Genomic DNA, 17,817 nt, shown 5'->3' with positions numbered 1-17,817 from the left:
TGACAAAAGCTTTTCAAATGCTAATGTGCTCTTGCCACTTGCTGTGGTCCAGCAAGTTCGCTTTTATTCAACTGTATTGTTAAAACTCTTTCTCGGGCTGCCTGTCGCAGTTTCTGTTTTCTGTTAGTGGCACTTGGAGATTGTTGCTGGCCCTTCACTTTGTGTCTCTGTCAGCCTCTTCACCACCACCCACACTCTCATCTGCATATTTAATCAGCACTAATCACCAGGTGAGGTTGTTATAAACAGCATTCACCCCGGGTTCACAAAGACTGTCAGTCACGGAAGCTGCTGACAGTTGCTGTGAGAAAAGTGGTTTATTTTGGGATCAGACTGTGTGCTGTATTTAGAGAAAACTACCAGCCTTCCAGGAACAAACTCCTCTGACCTCTTTGCCCCAATGACTGAGGGTCATCTGTTTGCAACTTGGTGGGAGTGGCCTCAGTGTAATGGTAAGACAGCACACTGAGCCAAGATTAAATTAGGAAAGCACTCTGTTGGTGCCTCTTCACAAAGCCTCGTTAATAGATCTCTGGCGTTCAGTGACAGTTTGCTAATCCCTTATTGTTGTGAGCAGCTCTCAGTATCGTCTGCCCTCTCAGCCAGTAGGTCTCTGGGTTCTAACCAATCAGAACTTTGTGATTTGATTTGATTTGTAGGATTATCTGAGCAATAACCAATCAGTGGCCCTGTTTTCCCCGTCTTCCTTCTCACTGAGCTGCCTATGGTTGTTTTTTCTGACTAGAGATTATATAGGATCCTGCTTCACTCCGGCGGTGACCATGACACCAGATCTATTCACTGCTGCTGCCTGGATTAATATGATGGGTTTCTGTAAACTTGAGCCAGACGGTATCTTGGAGGTAGTGAAATTAAGAATCTTCTGCAGTCGTGTTGATATTTGCTGTGTCGGAGTTATGACTGAACAGAAACAGCGCCCTTACTGTTGCAGAGCTGTTACTTTTAAGATAAAGAGAGGCCATGGTGAGCAAACCTAATCAGAGCCTGTTTGTTGCTTTTGGTCAGCTGTTAAATGCTCCACTCTCTGCTGTGCACAGGTGGAGGGAGTCATGTGGGTGAGTGTCTGTTGTTTGTGGTCAGAGCTGCTTACCAATTACACTGTAATGTTTATTGCTCTGCGGATAGGACTTAATAAGAAATATAAACCAATGGTTGAAATATTTAAGCTGATTGTAATGATTAACTTCCTGTTTATGAGACATTACATTAATAACTACCTGCAAAGTAAATGGTGTACTGTACTGAAAATATAAAACACTTGAGTAACAAAGTGGTTGTGCTGTTACATGGATATTTATTGTACCCAGAGGATGCATCCACAAAACATTAATATTTTTCTCCTGTGCTATTCTGAGGCTGATGCTGCAGGGATGACATGTCATGCAACCAGTGAATAATCCCGAAAGTTTCATTTGGCCAAAGTTCTTTTAAAAGTGATTCTTGTCACTTGGCAGGAACCTTTGAAACTACTCCAGCACTTATTTAGACGTTCCTGTTTAATTAAATAATTTGTGGCTTTTAATGATTTCTTTGAAGAATTGGGTGCACAAGTTTGAATTAATTTTGGAGTTTGTCCCTTAAAAGACATCGAAGAACCTTCAGCACCACTTATTAAAGTTGTATGGTGTTAAATCAATCATTCAACCCTGGAAAAAGAGCAGCTCAAAGCTCAAATTACCATAACATGCTCATGATAAGTGTATGTAAACATCTGATCACAGCTCTATACTTCTACTATGCATGCGCAATGTTTGCTAACATAGCTTCTTTGGCTGTTGTTTGGCTCTTTGGGGAGCTTAGACATGACAGTTGTCTTCTTTGCCCCATCTCCTATAGATTTCTGCTCAGGAGTCAGGTCTCCTCCTTATATGATGTGTGGTTTAGTCATATAGCTAGCCAGCTAGCATATCCTAGCAATGACAGAAGCTGCTAACTATAATCTGTAAGAATAAGCTGGTGCATAATATTTCTAAGAGCAGGTTAGCATGAGGACATTATCACATTGCACAAAGCAGCGTTGGGTTTATTAAAATCATGTTTTTTTTTAATTTTACATTTGATTTTTACGTTTTCAAAATGAATGTGCACTCAATCAGTTTGCTGAAGATTTCTAAACTCATCTTGTAAAACCAGTTTCATTCATCATTAATCAAAATCAGTTCCCACTGTCACGTTGCCTTGAGGTATATAGTCAATATCAGATGTGACACTAACTGAAGCCCAGATGATCAATAAAACTGTGTCTTTTGAGTTTGACTAATTGGTAGACACGACCTCTGGGAAATGTTAAAGAGCTACAACCGTTCAGTGACATTTTAAATGCAAAGCAGTTGTTAGTTGCAGTGTGGGATCAACCACTGAGATGGCCCTTAATTATTATTTTGGGAATGTCTGGCAGCAGCTGTTGTAATTAATGGGCCGCTGATTGGTAGTCATTGGGAATGTGACCATTTATTCTCCATCATGTTTGTGTGTGCGCTGTAACTTTATCCATTGCTGTGTATCACCAAGTCTCCCTCCCACTGCCTCCATCACCCAACAGATTTATGTTAAGTTGTCTTCCATCCACATTTTGGTTAAACTAATGTCTGTTTTTTTCTGTCTCTTGTCTCCTCTGTTTTTTGTTGTGTGTGTGTGTGTGTGTGTGTGTTTGTCTGTTGTCGTCCTGTGCGGCTGCGGCTTCACCTGCTGCTGCTGTTGCTGCTGATGCTGCTGCTGATGCTGCCCACTATACACCAACCCCACTGCCCGCAAACCCACCACTGCCAACATCTGGTGAACAACACATGGCGGACACCCCTTCGTCCCCTTTAATCTCTATCCAAAATCCTCTGACACATTTTCCCTCTGTTTTTATCTGCTATCACTGTCTTGCCCTTCCCCCTCATCTCCACCCTTTGCCCCTGCTAGCAACACGCAGAGTTGAGAGAGCAGCATGCCACCTCCGGTAAGCCAGTGACCTTTCAGACGAAGGGCTAAGGCCAGTGTACCCAGTCAGCAAACTGGCCAGGACTGATATTTAGGCTGAAATTGATTAGAAAAGAATGCATGTGCTCTTGCTTTTCCCAAGTATTGAGCATTTAAAGTCAGTTTTAGTGGTTAGTTAATTATGTATTTTGGGTCCGTTTTTCACTGTCCACTTCATATATGGCTTCACAACAAAATGTATCTGCATTTGGAAAAGCAAACAAAGTCCATTCTTTTGAACAGAGTGCAAAGATGAACTTTTTATATGTAGTATATAAACTGATATTAAGAACGCTCACCCTTAACTTCAGATGTTAAAGCAAAACGATGTGATTGTGTTGCTCTTTCCTTTGTCTAATGTGTAAATTCCACTTTCAAATATAGCACAGAGCCATATGGACTGGTTCACATATTGTGCTTTTCTACTCTTCTTGAGAACTCGAAGAGCTTTATACAAAATGTCCCATAAAGCACTTTTGTCTACACCCAGGTGCTTTCTGTGTAACATTCCCACACCTTCCTACTCTGATGAATGAATTGTGGAGCCATTAGGTGTTTAATATCTTGCCCAAGACTGGCAACTGGAACCATTTTAACTAAAACAATAACTTCTGCTGTTGCAAGATGGTGTGTGTAAAAATAAATGAGTAAACACATTATTTAAATACAGATGGGATAACAAGAGACATTTAGCTGCTGACCCCAGTAAGACCAGAGCAGTTGTTGTTTTTTCTTGTTACAAATATTTTTAGAACCATAAATGGTAGAAGTGTTTTCATACTTATGCATGAGTCCTGTTTTGTTTTTTTAATGCAATGTGATTGGTCACACTTCATCCGAGATGGGCTCCCATTGCTAAGCAATAACTTGCCTGCCTGCTTCATTAGGGCTCAGTAAACAAGGTGGAGTAATAGGCTCACATCTTCAGGTTATCAGCTCTCATGAAAACCGTCATGATGATAATGTTGAAAACAAATATTATGTAAGTTATCAAAATAGGTTATGAAACAGAAGGCTGCAGCTATCAGATGCTCCACAAGAGGGTTGCGTGTGGATGTGCTCTGATTTCAAGAAAGGTGGCAACATGTCAGATTTTTCTTCTGATGTCTTCCCTTTTCATCTCTCACCTCTTCTTCCTTCTCCTTTTATGTAGCTGCCATAGTGTGCGGTGATGACACCGTCCTTCTGACACAGACCCCGAGCAGGATGAGCCAGCGCCAGGTGAAGGAGCGGGACAAGGAGAGGGAGAAGGAGAAGGAAAAGGAGAAGGAAGTAGGCCTCCAAACACCCAACAGGGAGCAGCTTGCCAGCCCCTCTACCCTCAGCCCAGGAGTCAGCTACAGCCACGGTAAGATCTGCTTTCCAAAACACTGGTTTGTTATTATTGTCGTTAGTTTGCACTTTGTTCTTGTTCGAGAGCTGAGTGCACAGTGAGCGAGAGAGAGAGAGAGGGTTATGGCACGCAGCTGAAATGAAGTCATGTCCATCATGGTTATTATAGATCAGCGCGTTCGGTCATGATTAGGCGTGTCTCCATTACTGTACGTTATGTCATAGTAGTAACGCATTCTCCCAAAAAGTGCTTCATGACGTGCTCTCAGATCACATTCACACTAAAAAATTAGTCAGGATATTTCAGTTGGTTCAAATGTTGTAAAAGTGCAGAAACGTGTACTTTTCAAACCCTAACCCCTTCATGCTGCTCACTGTTTATGCAAACGTTTGACCTCCTCCTTATTTTTTGGCTGCTATGGTAATGACAGGATAAAGTAAATTACTAACACCACCCCCACTCCACACCCCCTCACATCACTACATGTCCTCAATCATAATAAAAGCAACCTGTGCTGCCTATTTGAACAAGTCATGATTTTTTTTCCCATTCAGCCTCTCAGAGTCATCATGCAGCACTTTCCTGATTATTGCTGTTGTACTTAATGCTAGTGCAGTAAATATCTGTATAATACTGAATTTAAACTGTGAGCAGATTGTTGATGCATTGCTACATGTACTTTGTAAGCAGATGTATTATGCCAAGAAATTTGATAATGACTGGCAGACAGTTAATCCTGCACAAACATGTTCAGCTTTGTGCTTCTAAATGTTTTTTTTATATAAATTTGCTTTTCAGCCATCACAGGAATCCACAGTAACTTTACATCAGTTTCTAAAATCAGTGCTTCCTCCAGTCTTTGTGGGATTTCTGTAGTGAAATTCTGTCTTAGATCTCCTGTAGCCTGTAGCATAAAATACATGGCTCTTGAAGTACCACCCTTATGACCGACATTAAAGTACAGTAGTATAGGCCTATTTAACACTACATACAGTTTACATGAGGCACTCTTATTAATTTTAACTGTCATAAACAGGATGTGACGAGTGATAATAATAACAACTGTTCTGCATTAAAACATTCACAGCAGGTGGGATATCCAATCTTTAACTGATTACATATGAAAAAACTACTCTGCATTTAATAAGGCTTTTGTGTTTTTAACAAGTTTTAATGTTTTGTATCTTCTCTGAGTTCATTTTAAAGCTCAGTTTTTAAACCCTTACGATGTAACTGCAGCCCAGCCCAGTCATGTAGCACATCATTATATACCAGCTAGCCCAACTTCAGTAACCCTGCAAAAGTCACTGCTGTTTAGTTTTCTGTCTTCATTTATGTTGGAAGTGATAGCAGAGCTGTACGTTTTAATTTTTCAGAAATCCCTCAGTCAGAATATGGTATATTATTTAATCTTAAAAACATTTTTGGAGACTCCTGCGGTCTCCAAGGGGGAGAACAGCCATCATAACAAATGCTGAACTGCACGCTCACCTGGAAAAAAGAAGCAAGCGAACTTACAAACTCGAAACTAACTAAAGACTGACTCAAACAGAAGATTCTTTACCCTCAATAATCACATTAAGCAACGGTTCTGAGAGAAATACAACTGAAATATATGAATTCAAAGGTGTGCATTATATAAACTGAAACTATACCAATCAAGTCATTTTCATTTAAATAGATTACGTCAAATGTTACATCCACTGCCAAGTTAAAAACAGCAGTTATCTTAGTGTGCTTGTAAGCACTGCGTCACTGTACCACCCTAATAAGTACATTTTAAAGTCTGGTGTATGTGTTCAAGTATATTATCATTTTCCTACATGTGTTTTTACTGCAGGAAAGAACCAATAAGAGAAGTTTAATTCCAAAAATAAGAGATCCATCACAGGAAAGATGGTAACTCCTACTGACTAACCAGTATATTGAGCAGGTTTTTAGTCATATCTGTTCATAGCAGACCTTTTCATTTGTGTGTCTTTGGTTTAAGTTATTCAGATTTGTTTGGAAGTACATGTTTATAATTGGAAAAATCAGCTCTCTGTTTCCTTTAAATGAAAAGTTATACTAATCAGACGCATTCCTCTCTCTCCAGTATTTTTAGAAATCGTGTCTATAAGGGATAAAATATGCTCTTGAATATTCTTTATTGTCATTGTCACAAGTACAATGAAATTGAAAGATGTCTCCGGTCAGTGCAACATCACGAAAGATAAATACTTAAAAACTATAATAGATATGATATAAAAGATAGAAATACATATAAAATACAGTGTTCTCATGCAGTAAATACACCCAGGCAATCCAGGCCTAAGGCCCCATACAGACACTCAACATACGACCTAGTTGATATATCACTCAAACAATCAATCACTCAGTCAATTTGTTAGTGCATCCAACAAAACATGTCTGAAAGCATTCCAACATCAAGGGCACAAATGACAACAGGGGCAATGAAAGTCATCTACTTTTAGTAGCATTGAGACATGATATTGCAATTCAGTACAACCAGGACTTTTGTGCTCCTGACATGACATATTGCCTGTGATAACATTAGCAAACTAGCAAACATTGTGTCGTGGTTTTGACTGTGCGGTGGCGCTCGTGATTGCCGTCTGATGTGCCTGTTTAACAGATGGAGCAAAGAATTTCTTTGAAAATCAACCAGCAAGTCAAAGAGAGGAGGTTTGTTTCTGGGCAGCATCACATGGCATGAAATGATAAGATTTCTCTCATGTGATTCCTCAAATTTGACCATTTTCTTCACTAACCAGCTCTGTGTAATGAGGCTGAATGCAGAACTGAGCTCCTCTGCAGCAGTTGCTCTGATAAAGCACATGACTATTAATTGTTTGTTAGATATCCAGAATGGCTGTCCCAGACGGGAGCATTAAAACATCACCGGCTCAATCGCTACACAACATGCTTGAAAAACACCATATACTTCATATACTGTACACTATAGGTCCAAACACACACACACACACACACACACACACACACACACACACACACACACACACACACACACACACACACAGACCATTACAATCATTGTAGTTGCTGTTGAGTTCTAAATAGAGCTGCATACTGTACACACTGAGCCTCTTAACTCTTATAATCCTGTTTCCTTTGTCTTCTTTTATTCTGTTGCGTGTTATGTTGACACTTTAAGACATTGAAGCAATGGCCATTTGTAGCCTCAGGATAGCTATCAGGGATTTGCTTAGTCTCTTTTTTTTCTCTCCAGCCAACTGCAGACCTTTTTAGGAGATCCCAACTTCAAACCTGCTCATCCTGTTCCACTCGAGATTTGAGGTTCCTTTCTGGAAACCATCTCATTCAGGACTGTTGATGGGCTCAGGGATGGAAGTTCCCATGCAGCAGGATAGGAGCAAATCAAAGAGGGGGTTCTATAGCTTTGAGGAAATTGGTCTTACATCATTGCTCATGCCTTATTCTTGTATTACAGCGCCCTCTTGTGGACACCTTACTGTGATTAAAAATTATTAGAGTGTTGTTAGATTTCCTTGTTCTCAGTGTGTGTTCTTAGTATCAGAAAATTTAGTTTGATTCCTCTTAAGATCACAGAGAGCATGAAGGACAAAGAAGCGGAGGCTGATAGTTTTGATTTTGAGACTGTAAACTGTGACAGAACCTTTGTTTTTATTGCTGTGAGTGAAAAATGTTCCAATGTGGGATTTTTATTTTTAAATGAAAAATATTTTCTGGCAAATCTTGCTTATAGCATACAAGAAAAACTGAATCTCTGTGTCAGTGTTTCCTACATTATTCTAGGGTGGAACTCACTTTCTTACCACAAGAGAGAGCAAGCGGTACAGAGAATCTAATGACTGTGTTGTTATTGCAGAAACGCTCTCTGTGTCAGGCTTATCAGCCTAGGTGTATGCAGTGATCGCTGAAGAGTGTGATCTGTGTGTTGCTGTGTGGATATAGGCTCAACACATCAGCAGCCTTTTGGGATCGGTCCATTAAAATCTTTGTCAGACGTTCAATGAGATACATGTTTTGTGTTTATGGTATAGCTGAAATGTATTAGTATACATACTGGAGTAAGAAGTGCTTAGTCAGCCCTTGGCTAATATTTCTCATTTCCTGGTGTAAGCATACAGAATAAAATCAGTCAACTTAAGTAGTATTTATTTATTGTCATTGTCAAGAACAATGAAATTGCGTTTGGGGCTTCCATACAACCCAAAACTTACTTCACATTCTAGTCCTCACTGCTTCAGAGAAACAAGAGTCTGTAAGAATATATACCCAATATGACCCTCAAGTCCCTGCAGTCCAGAATGGGTATCCATGGCAACCGATTTGACTTCAACGTCTAGCCGATGGTCTTGCGTCAAAGTGATGACAGTGTTTGCTTTGACATGTTTTCTCTTGACCAGTGTTAACATAGATTCTGCCTGATGTCCTTGGGTTAAAATAGGCAGTTTCTTAATATTGGAGTTCACGAATGAATCCACCCCATACACGAGGGCACGACTGCTGCTGTGGTACAGATCTTTCTGGAAGAATATTCTGCAGGAGTTGTGAGAACATTCACATCTAAGGTGTGAAGATGGAATGTGATTTTGAATTGCTGTGTTGGTGTGTCGCTGCTGCAGAGCAGGATTTCTGGAGGATAACAACTTGTGTTGAAACATAATCACATTTGATTGTTCCCCAGCTGCGATGTGCTGACTAACCCTCGTGATACATTTGCATACATAGTAATCGTTTTAAAAGGCTAGAGCTTAAAGCTCCATGTTTACATGTTCATGATGGATGAAATCCCTCTTATCCTCCTCATAGCAGATTCTGACCTCATTAGCAACCATTTGATTGTTTTTATAAAGAAATGTGCACAAAAGCACCTCCTTGCATACTCCTGGAAGTTTCAGCATTTCAGTGTGGCTTCTAGTTTTTAGTTGAAGTCCCCTCTGTTGTCAAAAGCTTATGTGCTTGATCACCTGATGCACCACTTTCAGATCTCTGGTATGGAGCTTGAGGCTTGATTTTCATCACTGGTGAAGATCCTGAAAACAATTGGGTCAGTTTGACACTGAAGTTGATTTCCTTACTAAAACTGTAGATATGCAGCACTGAAAGCAGTCCATGCATATCCACATTATCTGAAAGCAGAGAATGTCTAGATTAAATTGGTCCTCATACGTTGCTTAGATGCTACAACCTAGTCAATAATCTTCTTCTACATCTTCTTTGCTGTCTTCTGCTCCTCCTCCTCATTGCTTCTGTCAACCTTTCATCATTGAAGTTAATTAAGCGTATTGTATTGTAATTGATCACGCAGTTCTGCATTTCTGTCCTGCCTGGGACAGATGCTGGACACACTGGAGGGATTATATCTGGGAACATAATGGTGTCCCCATGGAGGTGTTGGAGCAGGTGGCTGGGGAGATCAGTGCTTAAACTGCTATCCCCACATTTAGTTGTAGATGCATGAATTGATCCAAATATATGCGTGAGCATGTAGTGTATTTACATTTCTACACAAAGGGAATCCAATTTGACTGCAAAATTGACTTTTTGGAAATCTAATTATTGCTAGAACGGCTGGAGGTAACCAGATTACTGCAGCATCTGCAGAAAAAGTGACTAGATGTTTGATTTACCACCTAGAGTATGTATTTCCTATCACTGATTGGATAGTTTCAGCTCACTTTGAAAGTGGGATTTTCCCATAAACTATCATGTGTGCTCTCTAAATATGAATTCTAAAATTTTGAATTTTCAAAGGATGACTTTTGAGTTTATAGATTGTAATGTACTGTAATAATCTTTCAAGTCAGTTCAGTTCAATTTTATTTACACAGCACCAAATCACAACAACAGTCGCCTTAAGACACTTTATATTGTCATGTAGACCCTACAACAATACAGTCAGAGAAAAGCCCAACAATCATATGACCCCCTATGAGCAAGCACTTTGGCGACAGTGGGAAGGAAAAACTCCCTTTTAACAGGAAGAAACCTCCAGCAGAACCAGGCTCAGGGAGGGGCGGGGCCATCTGCTGTGATTGGTTGGGGTGAGAGAAGGAAGACAGGATAAAGACATGCTGTGGAAGAGAGACAGAGGTTAATAACAAGTGTGATTCAATGCAGAGAGGTCTGTTAATACATAGTGAGTGAGAAAGGTGACTGAAGAAGAAACACTCAATGCATCATGGGAATCCCTCAGCAGCCTCCACCTATTGCAGCATAACTAAGGGAGGATTCAGGGTCACCTCAACAATCTTGTTGATCGAAGAAAGATGGACAAAAAATCCAACTATACCTGCAAGTTTTAATTTTGTGTTTAGTTCAGATTGCTTTCATGACTTTGTGTGCTGTTTGGATTATTTAGTTTAATTAGTGAGAGACAGAGCATAAAAACAGGCGCACAAACTCGGTGTGTTCCCTAAAGAAATAAACTCATCACTAAAGGAAACTTCACACAGCCACTTTCACTTGCTCCTCTTGCCAGACTGCTACTGGGAAAGTTTGAAAGAGATGCATGTGTGAATCATACGAGGGGGCGGATAATGAAGAGGATAAGACGGTGAGAGAATTTGATAAAGATTTGATAAAGAAATGAAGAGGAATTGCAGAAGAAGGAAAAAAGAGGAAAGGCAGGAAGTTAAGCTACAGTGCCAGAGCAGGTGGAGTCGGTGCGGATTTAAGCTCAGCCGCAGGGATTATGGCGTCAGACAGGGTTAACAGCCACTGCCAATCCAGTGTCCCTTCTTCTGCCTACGCTCTCATCCAATGAGTGCCTGACCCTGAAAGGCAAGAGCACTGAGCGAGTTTGACCAAGGTTTGTCTGTAGAGAGCTGGAGGACACGAAGACATGATGGAGAATATGTCTGCTTGCAGCCTGAGCTCTGCTCGGACGGCTGAAGGCTTGTCTGGACTGACATGACTTGGGTGTAAAGCATGATTTGGGATCTTAAACTGCCGGCAGTACTTAACGTTGGAACATTTTCTTTTAAGATTTAACCTTAAGGAGTCCAAGGTATAGTATTAAGTAGTACAAGCTGTCACAGCAGTTGAAGTAGTGCTTGGTGGAATTGGAGACAGTGAAGGCAGAAGAGTAACGTAGTTTGAAGCCGCTCACCTGACTTCCAGCGCTAGCCTGTTTAATGATTTGTGCTGTCTTGTGTGCTTTTGTGCTTATATACTCCATGTAAGGTGGCTCTCACGAGGACAGAAGGGAGCTCACACTAACATAAAACCACTTTTACTCATCAGAGTATGAATGTGGACTGAAACAAGAGATATGTATGTTGTTTGATTTACTGTAGGAAGGAGGAGTACAGCAGAAGAATGATTTAAAAAGCCTCCGTGCTCCACAGCTAATCTCAGGCTTACAGGGTCTAAGACTATAGACGTTTTACTGCGTGTGACTCTTGAAGGTGTTTGAGTCTTACTATTCTATCAATAGGTTTTTGTTCACTTTTGTGATTGACTACAAAACATGATAATAACTTCTGACTTTTATTTTTTCAATAACTCAACAAACAGCTGTATTTCTTGCAAACATAGTGAAGAATAACAGGAGAGTTAATGAACTTTGCTTTGTTTTGAACCGTGACACCATGTAAAGCATCAACAGTGGTCAGATCAACTTAATGTAATAGCAACTTTGCTCTGGACAAATAAGACTAAGAGTCTTAGTGGCTCCTTGAGGCCGTATTTAGCCATAGGAACATCTCGAGCTGACATGCTAACAGTGGTGTGCTATTGCTATCATCACAATGCAGAATATTCACCATCTTCAGCTTAAGTTCATGTGCAGCTAATAGAAACAGTATTGATCAAATGTAAAGTTGTGCCTCAATGATGGCCTATCATAACGTGCCAAGTAATCATCAAAAACATCCCAGAGCGTGACAAGAATATCTTTTCTGTTTTTTTTAAGTAAATGTCACATACATGGTTGTATTGGTTGCACTGGATCCTTATCTCCAAATTAAAAGCAGCATTCAGTGGCTTTCAAGACGGTTTATGTTCAGTTCTCCTGATGACGAAACAGAACAAGGACATCATACCGATTTTACGTTGTGGGCCACGTACAGTGTCATGAACACTTTGATCTTCATTCAATTCAGTGTCACTTGTATAGCACTAACTCAAAAGCAGCTGTCACCTCAGTGCAAAAGTGTGAGTAGGCCTTACCAGTGAAACTCCTCTTTGTCAGTGTAAAGAAGTTTAGAAGACAAAACGCCAAAACACAGACTTAACAATGTGGTGTATGCTGTACAGTGCAGCGAGGAATGCTCAGACCTCTACATCGGAGAGACCAAACAGCCACTTCACAAGCGCATGGCACAACACAGAAGAGCCACCTCCACAGGACAAGACTCAGCAGTCCATCTGCATCTTAAGGATAAAGGTCACTCTTTGAGGATGCCAATGTTCACATTTTGGACAGAGAGGACAGATGGTTTGAAAGAGGAGTGAAAGAAGCATCTATGTCCACTGTGAGTGACCATCTTTGAACAGAGGCGGGGTTTACGACACCAACTCTCTGCCATCTATAATCCAGTTTTGAGATCCCTTCCCAGACGCCTTAACGCCCACTCACATCCTGGGCCATCTGACCTCAGGAATTCGCATGATAAGGTGGGGCCAGGTTTCACAATGAACCCACCCGAAACTCTGGCTGATTGGGACCCACACCCAGTTTCCCACCTTGGCTCAGGCGATTAGAGGATCATCAGGGGTCCTTTTGTCCCTCTGTGGGGGGTCACTCCCACTAGGTTTATATCTGGGACTCTCCACCATTTGACCTTAGAACTGAAGAAGTTTCTCGGATGAGAGGTGAAACGTCTTCAAGCAACTTAAAGAAGTCTTTGCAAGCTCCTTTGACTACGATGACCTGGATGACTGAGAACCTTCACAGACATAAAGAAGTTTAAATACACATTTAATCCGTTAGATATTTAAAGAAACAGAAGTGTAGTGTCAGGCTTAAATTATAAGAAACAAATGTGTAAAATTACTGAAAAGCTTCTGTTAGCTAATAGCCCAGGCTGTCATGTGATTATAAAACAGAAACATCTTGTTAATTAAAGGTGGGGCTTTTGTTCTTTTCTTTTGAATGTATGAAGAGTCCGCCCTGGGTAGCCTGGATATAGCTGGGAAAATGACCCAGATGATGACTAAATTTAGAAAAAGACTATCATGTGACTCAGAATGCCTTTGGAGTAACCAAAATGGGCATTTCCTCCTCTGCAAGCAGGTTAATGAGGTCTAGGATGTGAATTATACACGCAGACCATCTAATTAGCTGTATTAATTAAAGCACGGTTGAGGCAGGCAGCGCTCACATTTATCAGCTGTAGATTGATTAGCTACGTTGGGGACGGATGTTTTGGAAGGGATTACACTCACAAGTACTTCACAAGTTATCTCGGCTGAAATGTCCATGGACAGCTGGCAGGCAAGGCTTTGTGAGATGCCAGCAGATTTCTAGATTCCTTGCAAAGGTCTAGAATGAAAGAATGAATAGGACGGGTGAGATTAAAGGTGGCAGAAGACTGCAAGGAACAAGAGCTGATAATGTTCTTCAGTGTTGGGTTTCAAATCTAAGACTCAGGCCAAATGTGTTCCTTCGCTCTTACATAAATAAACGAGTTATCAGTGACTGTGTTTATATGAACCATACTGATGACACTTATCTTTCATTGGCCTTCAGCTTTGAACCTAAAAAGTTTATCCTTTAAAAAATCCTGAACACATTCACTGCGTGTATAAGAGAACTAAATCTAAAATAATCCACATGTATCAGCTTCTGTCGGATTTCAGACGAGACCAGAGGTCAGCTAGATTCATGGTGCAGAGGTACCATTTATAGAAAGTGCTCAGTGTGTCACAGATGTGTGCCAACAAAGCACTTCACAGTCAGTGTCACCTACAGGCACAGACAATGCACCTGGTTTTAGCTCTATTTACTGTACCTGCGTCCAGGAGAAGCACATGTTTCAATGCGGCATTCAGTGGCCGCGCTGCAGCCCCGAGCCTTCTGTGCCTTTGAACACTAAAGCTCAACCCGGCAGTGCTGACAGGCTTTCTTATTTCCCTGTGCAATGTGGGAATAAAAGGGTGGTCTGAGCAGTGGTGTGACAACAAACTTCCTTCTGTCCTCAGAGCGTGTGTGTGTGTGTGTGTGTGTGTGTGTGTGTGTGTGTGTGTGTGTGTGTGTGTGTGTGTGTGTGTGTGTGTGTGTGTGTGTGTGCATATTTGCAATCTGATGACTCGTTATAGCATAGCAGGTATGGTTTACAAGCTGTAGTTATTTGTGTTGTCAGACAGAATAGGGAATGAAAAAGGGACATTTCACTGCAAATTAATTTGGCCATTTAAAGCAGCAGCAGCCAGCGAGGAAGCTTTTCTGACTCAGTCATACTAAACGAATCCGGACAACACGGTGTACATCGACTGTACAGACATGCTCTTATTAACCCTGCCTGCTTACTGCTGTGAATGCTTCGAGTAATTTGAAGTCATTAGCTCGATGCTGGACTGAATTATCACCGTTCCCATCTTCAGTCTAACACTGCCTCTTCTCTGATGGCTATGGAGAAGGGAATTGAATATTCTTTCACTAATCTTTGAAGACCAGCATAACGGAGCACTCAAAGAATGGTTCGGCATGTGTCTCCATCAAAACAACCAAGAACTGAGTGATTAAAACATCACTGTTGTACCCTGAGTGACTTAGTAATCGTTAGCCCCCCCATGGATCGGGGGGGGACGGACGACACAGCTAGGTCAGTTAGTGAATTAGAACATCTGAATAATGATTATTCAGCCTGAATAATCACAGTGTTAACAAAGAAGGTATTTTTTGGATTCACATTTGCCCATCATGTTAAATGTAAACGGAAAAGGGCAATGGTGAAAAAAACCCATCCTAGAAGCCACTGACTCTGCAGCAGCTTCAGGAGAGTTTGATTAAGTAACGTGGTCATCATTTTTTTTCTTTTTATTCTGAAGGTCATGAACAAACTCTAGACCTTATACATTTGTGAGCAAAACTTGCTTCAGTGCAAAAGGAAATGTCAAAAATTAAAACTTTGATAACTGGCTAATCGACATTTGCTGAAAAAACAACAGCTACTGATTGATTTCTTACTTTCTAACGTTCAGACTAAGATGTCTGCTGACCACATGGCAATCATGTAATACGTTTATAATGGACTGAAGCTGAATATGAGTCCTACGTTTATACCCTAATTTTCTAAATTACTGTTAAATGTTTTAATGCAGCTTTGACCTTCTCAGAATTTGGCAAACATAAACACTCAACAGTTTAAATATTTTCCCAACCCTGCCTCAGTGCTGGCAGAGTAGATGAATCAAACTATTATCTGGCAATCCCACCTTTTCATTCGCAGTGGCTGTCATGCTGGCTAACAGCAGTGATGCCACAGCTGCTTCCACAGCAAGACTTTCTACTTTGCTGCGTTAGCCAGGAGTATTGGTAAGAGGTTGAGCTTATCATCTGGCATCTGTGCCTTATAAAAGTCTATTATTTGCCATGTTAACTACATTTATTTTTTATCCCTTTAATTTGTTTCTTCCTTAGTTGTTGTGAGGGCATGAAGGGATCCTTATCCTCATATTTCTTCCTGTAATTTACCTTCATCTGCTGATGTCAAAGGATTGAACGACGACACTAAATTCAGCTGGAGAAATATTTTGACAATAATAAGTATGGTAGACGTCAGAGACATGCCACCCCAGTGACTAATCCAGAGTAAGGTTGAAAAGCGGTGAAGTGTCCCTTTGAATCTGAAATAATGACTAAGAGACGCAGCAAGAGATTGAGCTGAAGTGAAAGATGAGATGCGGAACATAAGGGCTGTTTTCAAGCTAAGATGCGGCTCCCCTACCCATCCCGAGGAGAGGGAGTGGGAGGGGCTCAGCTTATTCGTTATTAAGTACTTACAGGCTGCTGCTTTCATACACACTCACAGGGCACAGATTGAGTGAGAGAGAGGGAGGCAGAGAGAGAGAGGGAGGAAGAAAGCAGTCGGCTGAAGGAAGCGTAAAGGAAAGCAGCGACTGCACCGGTCCAATGCCTGCTATCTGAACCGCTCTGTGTTTCTGTTTGTGTGTGTATGTGTTGCTGGTTGGGATATTCGCTTGCACACTAGCTGTGTGGGGAAGATCGGATTGTATCCCGATACCCTTCGACCTTCCACCTTTAAGTTTTCCTTACCCTCCCCTCACTCCTCCCCTCCCGTCGGGGGAGCTCCTGCCGGCCCCATGATGAAGGAGGAAGGCCTGCTTAGTCGTCGCCGTTTCTCCACGTGCGGCGGGACGGCATCGCTTCGACCTCCACACCCGGACGGACGCAAACTCATCCGCAATGCCTCGTTCGGGGGCTATAACGAGCTGTCACCCATCTCGCTGCCAGGTGGGTGCACAATGGCGTGGAACGTCTCGCAAAGCTCAACGCTGGGAAGTGATGCAGGCTTATTAGTAGGTTTGCAGATGATTGACTTCTGACCTCGGCTACTTTTTGGCCTTGTGTCCTAAATACAGTAGTTGTACTGTTGGTATTGGTTTACTGTGGTCCTGAGAGTTTCGAGAACCACCTTAAATTCTGTGCAATGGGATGTATTCATGAAAGGAACCGATTCTGTCGACTGCATCATAGAAGGATTTGTTTGTAGGTGTTTCGAAGGGATACGTGTGAAGGCAGAGACAAACTTTTGGATGGGGTAAAACACCAGAATTCTTAAAATGGGTACATTATGATGCTTTTAGGTTTTGCTCAAAGGCATTTATAGTGTCGACTGCTTTTATTCTCACACCCAGACAATCACTGCATAAGTGTGTCAGTTGACTCAGTGAAAAAGTCATTTTTAACATTCAGCAAATACATGAATTGAAACATATGAAGACTCAAATCATTCTGCTTCATGTTCAAAGCAGGGAATTACAAAGTTGAAAGATAAGTCATTATCAAACACCATGCCACTCACTTTGATTGGTTGTAACTTAAACTTGCCTCAGCTCTGAGGCACATTGAATCAACTAGCAACGAGAGCAGAGGACACTGTTGCTGTCAACAACAGAGCTGTCAAAAGATTAGAGGCAACGCAACAGGCATTGTTTCTCTTTGAAGAGTGCAGCACTGGGCTTTATCCTACGCATGCATTTCTTTTTTGCTTGGTCATTGTTGAGAGATGATGCTTGTCTTAGAGGACTTTTCCTGCTCTCCCCTCTTTCAGAGCCACACACACAACCATTTACAGAGTCAGGAGATAGCCTTCCCTTCAACTGGTTTAGCTTTACGCGGGTTCCTGTGATACCTCTATTAGAGTGCAGTGATAATCCTTATTTTTGAAAGTACACTTAATCCCAGAGAACATTTAGGATTAAATCAGTTTTGTGTTCACTTCCTTTTGTTTATCCTGCTGAAAATGATGTAAACCTGGAGGCAGACAGCTGGCAGGCGCAAGAGCTTTCAGAGAGTG

The 17,817-nt window shown here is 41.3% G+C and overlaps 1 protein-coding gene across 12 annotated transcripts in view; it reads left to right on the top strand.

The window, feature by feature from the left end:
• osbpl8 (oxysterol binding protein-like 8) overlaps window positions 1-17,817 on the top strand; it is a 94,861-nt gene that overhangs the window by 53,122 nt on the left and 23,922 nt on the right. For 6 of the 12 annotated variants that reach the window (XM_005742668.1, XM_013913260.1, XM_005742666.1 and 3 more), the window contains 2 exons: window positions 2,932-2,968; window positions 4,142-4,336. In XM_005742668.1, coding sequence (XP_005742725.1) covers window positions 2,932-2,968; window positions 4,142-4,336 — 232 coding nt within the window. Of the gene's footprint in view, window positions 1-2,931; window positions 2,969-4,141; window positions 4,337-11,103; window positions 11,340-16,307; window positions 16,752-17,817 lie in introns of those variants that run through there. The other 6 variants (XM_013913264.1, XM_013913265.1, XM_013913266.1 and 3 more) reach the window with 4 other exon arrangements.

This window comes from Pundamilia nyererei, unplaced genomic scaffold, assembly GCF_000239375.1.
Source record: "Pundamilia nyererei isolate P.nyererei 1_Seehausen unplaced genomic scaffold, PunNye1.0 scaffold00122, whole genome shotgun sequence".
Taxonomy (NCBI): Eukaryota; Metazoa; Chordata; class Actinopteri; order Cichliformes; family Cichlidae; genus Pundamilia; species Pundamilia nyererei.
The sequence above is the reverse complement of the archived record's forward strand: the minus strand, read 5'-3'. Positions and strand labels throughout refer to the sequence as shown.